The sequence below is a fragment of the Pygoscelis adeliae genome, unplaced genomic scaffold (assembly GCF_000699105.1).
Source record: "Pygoscelis adeliae isolate BGI_AS28 unplaced genomic scaffold, ASM69910v1 Scaffold36, whole genome shotgun sequence".
Classification (NCBI taxonomy): Eukaryota; Metazoa; Chordata; class Aves; order Sphenisciformes; family Spheniscidae; genus Pygoscelis; species Pygoscelis adeliae.
The window spans coordinates 1,804,927-1,812,382 of NW_008824934.1; the positions used below are offsets into that span (position 1 = coordinate 1,804,927).

A 7,456-nucleotide genomic window follows, 5' to 3' on the forward strand; every position below is an offset into this window, starting at 1 on the left:
CCCGATTGCCTTTGCTCCCAGTGAGAGCAGGCCGGGCAGTCAGGCTTGATGCACACACGGCATTCCCGACAGCACTGAGCAGGCTGCTCTCAGAGCAAGGGCTGCCAGAAAGCGTGGCCAGGCCATTCCCCTGACTCATGCTTGCTGCCTGCCCAAGCGTGCCCCCAGTGCGGCTCCTGTCCTCCTTTCCTTCCTCTTTCCCCTCACAAAGGGTTTTTCCAGCCTGCAGTAAAAAAAAAAACCCCATCCAGCTGCCAGAGCTCAGCTTTTCATTCTGGCCAAGACAACGATAGCTTTTTCTCCTACTGCTTTGCAGCAAGCTGGCGAAACGCCTGTGAAAGAGGTACTGACTTTGCAAGTCCATGCCTGTTGCGGCATAATAAGGTCATTGTCAAGAAGACGCTGCACCAGGAGGCTGCTCCTGAGCAAAACATGGCCCCGGTTGTGAGTTGTGCAACCCCTGTGGCTGTTCGAACACTGGCCTCATTGTTCCCCATTGTGAGTCTTCGGCGTCTCATTGTCCATTGAAAAGCCGGTTCCTACGGAGCTGGTGCAGACACCAATCAAACGCGCATCATTGCTGGGTATCAGAATGACTCGGTTTGCTAAATTAGCTGCCTCCCAAATGGCAGGAAACCCACGTTCCTTTCTCACTTCACATCACTTGGATGAACACGAGCTCTAGATTGAACACAGTTCTCCACCTCCCACCTTCTTTCCTTGCAGAAAGATGAAGCTGCAGAGGTCAGAGAGCTATGGCTCTGGCCAGGTGGAAAGGCCCCATTAGGAAGACCTGTTACAGAGCAGGAACTCAGATGCCGGTACATCTCAAACCACATCCTGCTTGCATATTTGCGACTGGCTTTCCATGGCTCCTCAGCTTACAGAGGGTAAAACCCAGGGGAAACTGCTGCCATCAGTGAGAAGCAGGCCACAGAAGCATCACTTCAGTCTTGCTGACATGACGTGATGGCAATGGGATACAAAGCCTCTTTTGAAAATGCCACCTAGGAAGAGGTGATAAAAGCATGCATGGCAAAGAAGGAAAAGCTAGCGGATACTTGAATAGGTGAAACCATTCAGAGCGCGATCAGACGGCCACAGAGGAGGGGGAGTAAAGACACACAGGAGTCTTCCTCCTGCAAATATTGGGTGGATCGGATTGAGGTTGGCATTCATAAAGAGGCTGCATTTAGAAGATAGAGCAGGTACCTGCATGAGCTAAGGGAAACAGAGAGGGAGATACTGGTGTGACTTCACACAGCATCTGCCCAGGAGACAGATATTCACCAGTGAGCAAGCGTGAGGCACACCGTACAAAGAGAATAAAAAAGCAATAGGCCCCTTAAAAACATATTTAATAGTTTTCAAACTTTATTTCATGGTGATTGACGAAAGACACAAGTTAGTAATGGTTATATCATGCTGCTCCTCTACTGTGCATTGCCCTTCAGAATTCATACAGCAGTTCACAATGGTCATTAATTTACCCTATAAATGAAGCCACATGGACATTTTTTTTAAAAAAAGCAAAAAAAAAAAAAAACCCAGGGAAAAAAACCAAACCTCAATGTCTTTTTTTTTTTTTTGTACATACATGTTATAAATGCTATTAAAAATAAAGCCAAAGTTAAGTGCACAGCCCCTAGGGAGCACTGCTGAATCTGACCTTGGTTCAAGATGCTTGACAACGAGGACGCAAGGTCCCGTTTTAAGGCATTTCCAAGCCCCAGCAAAAGCAGACAGAGTTTTCGTTTAGTTGTGGGTTGTTTTTGTTTTTGTTTTTTTTTTTTGCAGTGACCCTGGCTTCATTTCAGTGGCATTCTAGAAAATTAGCAGCTTCCTCTGTGCATGCTCCTCTACCTCTGGAGCTGGCACATCCAGCCCTCGGTCTCAGCCAACACAGTGGCATTGCCCAGCCAGAACTCACGTTCTCAAAACACCGATCGAGGGTCTCGCACTTCCCTCCCATCCCACCCCGTCCTGCAGTCCTAGTTAGCCCCCGTCTATCTACACCTTGTGATCAAAATACAGCAGTCCATCCCTTTCACAACACAGTCACAGTACTCCCCACCAGGAACCACAATTTATATACAGTAGCCACTTAAAATGTGGTATTGACACACACACAGCCACACACACACACACACACAGAGGCTCCATCCCACAGAGGGTGCAGCCCCCCGTGGAATATTTAACCACTGGATTTTGAGAGGAATGTCAATAGATTATATTTTTTTTTTAATTAAAAAAGAAAAAAAGAAAGAAAGAAAAAAGAAACCCAAATGGTTTTACACTACGTTCTTCCCCTTTGTTACATCTGTGTTCAGAGCTCACCCTGAGAAAAGTAATTTGACTTTTCGTGGCTCAAAATATAGTGCCAAGAAACAACACTTTTGAAGGGCGCACTACGTTGTAAAGGTACGCTACAAGGTATGCTAGAAATTTATGGTAAAACTGCAAAATGGTGGCACCTGGGATATTAAGTAACACTCGATACCTGGCACGATCCTTCAGATTAATTCTGTACGCTCCATAAAGCTGGTTTTACACAGAGCAACGTCAGCTGCCATCTCAGGGTGGGAAAGGGACACAGTTGTGCCCCAGTGGTGGAAAGGGACATAGATGCTGGACAGCATCAGTAAATTCTTCCCATGGAGAAGGAACCTGAATGGAGTAGGTCGTTTCTTTCATAGCTGCAATCCGTTTGTTCTTCTGCTTACAGGAGATTCAGTGTTTGCATGCAAATGTGCGCTGGTTGACAGACACTCGCCAACACACGTTACATTCATTCAGAAACACACATACTGGCTTTGTAACTGGCACCGCAGTATTTGCTTTCAAGACTTGCATGGAGGAAGAAAATCCTTAAAAAAAACCTCCTCCCAAACGCTACTGCCTCGACAGCTGACTCACGCCCCACTCCCATTTCAGCTATCGCTGCTGGGCTGGCAGTATCCAGAGGAGCTTTGATCATGGCGTGGAAGACCCTGCATTGCACTGGGCACTGCAAAAACTTGAAGTCAAAGGTAAAACTCCAATTACTCTTCATGGGAGAGGCTCTAATACCAGCTCTACAGAGATTCACGTGCTGGCCAGCTGCAAGCATCCTCATGGTAGACGAAGGGCAAGTCATGCCCGGAGGCTGGAAAACAGACATGGGTCATGGAAGGACACATCCAACAGATTTTTTTTTAAAGTGAAAAGGGACCCAGTCCCCATGCCCTGGCAGCCCGTTTGACAGCGCTGGAAGAGGGAGAGCACTTCCAGCTCTTGAAGACGTGCTGCAAGTTCTCACCGGTGCACGGGAGGGCAACGCTTGGTACACAGAAGCTCTTGGGAAGAGCAGCCAGGGCAAGCAGGTGGTTAGGACATGTCTGGATAAACACAAAGCGTGGAAATGAGGTTTCACAGCTGCTTCTGCACATGTCCAAGAGGAGGAGGAGGAGAGCCAACAGAGAAATCAACATTTCCCCCACAGCACCTCTCAGTCCAGCAAACAGTCATAAGACAACCAAAGAGCAATGCTTTTCTGCCTGCTCAGAGCAGACCTTGGTCTCTCTTCCAGTGCATGGCATCCCTGATTTTAACAGAGCATAAAGGAGAAAAGCACTTGAGATTCTTACACACATAAATTATAGTGAGAGGAAGGGGGGGGGAGGAGGGAGATAGGGTGAACACAGGGCCGGGAAAAGGTTTAGCAGAGCCAGGCCCCAAAGCAGGGTGGCAATTCCCGCTTCTCTGATGGCCGCTTCCCTGCTCAGCCAGCACTGCAGAGGGGGCTTTGGGGCCAGGCCTGAGATGGGAAGGCGGTGAATCCACGAAGGCCACGCGTCTCGCCAGCACCAGCATCCTTTCCCCCGCGGGCATGAACAACAACCCAAGAACACAAGTAAGGAGGGGGAAAAAGAACCCAAAAAGAAGCTTCAAGTATGAATAAGATTTACAATGCAGGTGCAATGGGGAAGTTCTTCTGTCACTTCTTGGAGACTTGGTTCAAGGTTTGTTCTTTGTTGCTGCTGTTTGAGTAGAGTCTGACTGACCTGGATAGACTGCAACCGAACAAATAACCCAAAAGAAAAGGTGTTTCCTCCCCTCCCATTCCCCCCTCCCCCCAAAATATAAAAAGCAATAAGTTTACAAAAATAGAAAATAATTACAGCAATAGGCAGGAGGGAGGGAAGGAGAAGGAAGGGTCCCTGGGGGTCTATTTGGCTGAGCAGTGTAATATCGTGGGGTTGTTTAAAGCGTCCTCCACCAGATGCAGTTCTTGGCGGTCGACAATCACGTCCCTTATGCAGCCAATAAAGCCAGTGCTGTAGGCCTTGGGCAGCTTGTGAGCCACGCTCAGCTTCTCCATTCCCCCTGCGAGAGACAGCACAGAAGGTCGGGTGGGAAGACAAAGGAGACGCTGCTGTGCGAGCCAGCAGCCTGCCCCAGGCAGCCTCGCACACTCGCGCAGTGCAGGCGCTGCTGGGAATGCCCTCCTCAACAGTGGGGAAAAACCTCTTTCCTGGCCGGTATTTATTCTCATTTACATCAGAGAAATGCCGGTTCCAACCAATCATACAGGTTTCCTGAAGCCACTTAAAACAGTAATTTGCATTCTAAAATACCAATCCGACTTAAAATACTTCATTTCCTTGGAGGTTGGTCCCAAATTCAAACTGAATTTTATTTCAATTACTGAAACGTCAACTATGGCTCATTCCAGGCCCTGAAATTATGAAAGGCTGATTGCAAACAAAACCTTTGGAAGAGCCAGCGGGGAAGCCAAGCAAAAATTTCTCATGGAAAAATTCTGCTTTCCTCATAACTTCTAGGTTGACTTCAGAACGAGAAATGGCATCTGGGATACGGTTTTTTCAGAGGTAAGGCTACATTTTTTAACATGAACTCTTTGTAAGTCAGGTTAGTCCTGAAACTACAGGCTTAGACTGGGAAGATAAGAACAGATGCTTCCAAAAAGTGTGAAGAGAATCTAATTCACTGTTTCTTCATTACAGATGATCAAAATCCCCAGATGAACATTTCTGTCCATTGATTCCTGTGGCCCTTGTGCCCGCTCGCGATCCTGAACGCTAGGACTGCTACAGCACCTGCCTGAGGAGAAGCCCAGTCCTAAACTTACAGATGGAGAGCTGAGTCATGGCATGCACGTTCCTCAAGAGACGAACGAAGCCCAGGACCTGCAGCATCCCCTATCACTGGGCATCCTTCTTTCATCCCTTCAGGCTCCAAAAAGGACTTTACTATCCTCTTAGCTCAGATTAGTACTGGTTGTGTTTAAACACAGTTATCCTACACTTGCGGGTGGATTTTTTGCCGATTCGAGCTGTTACAGGACAAATCCAGGCTCTGTCTGTGCCGACAGATCTGCCGCAGGCAGTGCGAGATAGATGCAATGGGCCGAACTCTGTTTGCAGGATCAAAATACTTAGGTCAACAGAAATGGAACTGACTCTGCTGCACACAGGGGCACATTCTGGCATGTCTGCTTATTCCGTTATGCAAATAAAAGCAACATTTAAAATCTGGGTATTTACATATTTCCAGACAGAAGTACCCTTCTCTCAATTCAGCCATTTCACCTTTGGGAACCAGAGTTACCCAAGCAAGTGACATTTGGGAGGCTCGTGAACTAGCGGAGGCTTCCACACGTGAGGGAATTTGGCAGGTGGGAGCCCTCCCAGTTTGAAGAGAGAGAGGGTGCTCCATGCCATCGGCAGCAGGGGATCCAGAGCCGCAGGCCAGCTAATGGTTCTCTTCGGGGGACGTGGTGACATGGAAAAGACTGGCATTTGGTAAAGCCAACCCTTTGTCCCTCAGCTGTCACCAGCATCCTGCCCTAGCAGGCAGAGAACAAGCCGGGGACTTTTTAGGTCAAACTTGTCAAAGCCACCTGGGAGGCAAAGGTGTCCCATTGAAACAAGTGAGGGAGCATCAACGTCCCAGCTCCAGCTCCGAGCCCCTCAGCAAGGGGCGCAGGGGAGGTTCACCCTTTCCACACCGACTTACCCAGCCACAGGGCCCCATCTGTATCTAGCTGTGTTGCACCAAGCGGGGAAGAGCCAGCAATGGGGGCTTCGTTGCCGACTTGAAGGGAACCTTCTCTCTGTACCCTGCTCCCGGAGGGAGAGAAGAAGAAACAGAAGATGATTAGCAACCTTAAGAGGAAAAACCCGCAGCTGCCCTCTGCTTTACGCTAAATCCAGACACTGGGCACCGTCAGCCCTTCTCCACCTGGAGAGGAGTGGGGAGCAGAGCTCTCCCTCAGGCTGCGTAGCACAGAGCAGCCCTCGGTGCAACCCCTCCCCGGGGAGCGCCACACAGCCGGCAGCAAGCGCTCCCCTCCAGCGCCCCCTGGGCACTCCAGCGTCCCCTGGGCATCCCGCAGCCCCGCCGTCAGCCCTGCCAGCGACCACAGCTTCCTCCCGCGCCCTCCAGACCCATCAGCAGAAATCCCTGGCATGCCAGCCGCATGATCCGCTCACCACTCCCACCACCAATAAAAATAAAAGGGACGGCTCGGGCTCAACACGAACAGAATGTCAAACCCTCAGCCAGCTAAAATAAAAGGCACGAACCTTTCGTACCTCCTTGAGCCTGCCCCTTTGACATTTCCAGGCGTGTCACAACACGCACCCCTCCAACACGGCACTGCCCACATGCCTCTCCTCTATTATTATCCAAGAAGAGGAGTGACCCTTGGGGATCACAGGGCACGGAGTCACGGCCATGACTCAGGCTCCCTAGTTCACAGCTTGCCCATCCCAGAGCAATCCGCCACCGTCCTGCTCTCCCCCTCCTCCTAGCCTTCACACCTGTATGCTTTGATATGAATCCACTGGTTGGTGTTGACTGGGACCGTGGATCGTAGGACAACTGGCTTGGAGCCGAGGTCGTAGGTCATTTGTACGAAGCCATCCACTATGGCGAGGGCAATGTAGTCTGATCGCTCCAGCCCCTTCCCACTCCACAGGATCAGCCCCTGAGTGGCTTCTGTTTTGATGCTTAGTTCAAAGTGGTTCGACTGCAAGGCCTTCTCGCTGCACGGGGAGATGGGAGCAGGGGAGAAGACAGAGCAGAGTTAAAAACACGGCCACAAAAGCAACAGGCAGCCAGTCAGCTCCTCGGAGCAGCCTTCTCTGTTCCCAGCCAACTAGCTCACCTGCTGAGGATAACCTTCAACTGACCTTTGGCATCAGGCTGTGCATGGGGTCTCAGTCCCTACCTGTTGCACTTGAGGGGTCGCAGCCTTTGCAATATCCCAGGCCTGCTCAGAAGGCCTGGTGCATGGTGGGGGGAGCAGATGGAAAGCTCTGAATCAGGCCACAGGATCAAAGAAATGGCTCTCTGAATGTCTCTTAGCCAGCTCCCACTCAGAGTAGGACCATTGCCAGCGCTAGATGAGGGCAGCTGTGGCTCTGCCCAGCTGAGCTTGGGAACACAAGAA

The 7,456-nt window shown here is 50.1% G+C and overlaps 1 protein-coding gene across 1 annotated transcript in view; it reads right to left on the reverse strand.

Moving 5' to 3' along the window:
- Positions 1-4,207: 4,207 nt before the first annotated feature.
- The window catches only part of AGRN (agrin), a 117,758-nt gene continuing 114,509 nt past the window's right edge, over positions 4,208-7,456 (reverse strand). Inside the window, exons 36-38 of the mRNA XM_009325180.1 lie at positions 6,825-7,049; positions 6,019-6,122; positions 4,208-4,365 (exon numbers count right to left, since the gene is read on the reverse strand). Of these exons, the coding sequence (XP_009323455.1) occupies positions 4,208-4,365; positions 6,019-6,122; positions 6,825-7,049 (487 nt within the window). The remainder of the gene's footprint in view (positions 4,366-6,018; positions 6,123-6,824; positions 7,050-7,456) is intronic.